Here is a 456-nt window from a genome sequence, read left to right as displayed (position 1 = left end):
AAGATTTTATTTCTCAGGAGAGGCACTTGGAATGTAAAACTTGATCCATGAATTCACACATTTTCCCCTTTTGCAAAATTTCTACCGCAAAGATTATACTTCTTACCATAGCATTGAAAACGACATAGAGATAATTTTGAAACAATATAGTGGAACAGGGCCAATTGTATGGTGATGGTTCTCGTGTATTCTAAGTTTTCACTTAGTATTAGAGAAAGGGTGAGCAGATATAAAAAGCTGAATAAGAATTATACAACAAGAAGGAAAACAATGTGACATGTGAGTGATAAAGCATTGATTATGGGTCTGGGGGTCTGGGTGGAAATGCGGGGTGAAGTCTGCAGGTCCTGGGGTCCATTTGAGGGGCCGAGCTCAGGTCACTCAATGAGACTTGGGACTTGTGACCCCGTTAGCGGAGGCAGCACGAGGCCCTGCCTGCGGCAGAAACACATCTGT

At 42.8% G+C, this 456-nt stretch overlaps 1 gene segment (V, D, J or C); it reads left to right on the top strand.

The window, feature by feature from the left end:
* The first annotated feature begins 324 nt into the window (after window positions 1–324).
* The window catches only part of LOC101618925, a 5539-nt gene continuing 5407 nt past the window's right edge, over window positions 325–456 (top strand). The window contains 1 exon segment of the V gene segment in view: window positions 325–331. Within this exon segment, the coding sequence occupies window positions 325–331 (7 nt within the window).

This window comes from Condylura cristata, unplaced genomic scaffold (genome assembly GCF_000260355.1).
Source record: "Condylura cristata isolate star-nosed mole 26May11 unplaced genomic scaffold, ConCri1.0 scaffold00020, whole genome shotgun sequence".
NCBI lineage: Eukaryota > Metazoa > Chordata > Mammalia > Eulipotyphla > Talpidae > Condylura > Condylura cristata.
The sequence above is the reverse complement of the archived record's forward strand: the minus strand, read 5'-3'. Positions and strand labels throughout refer to the sequence as shown.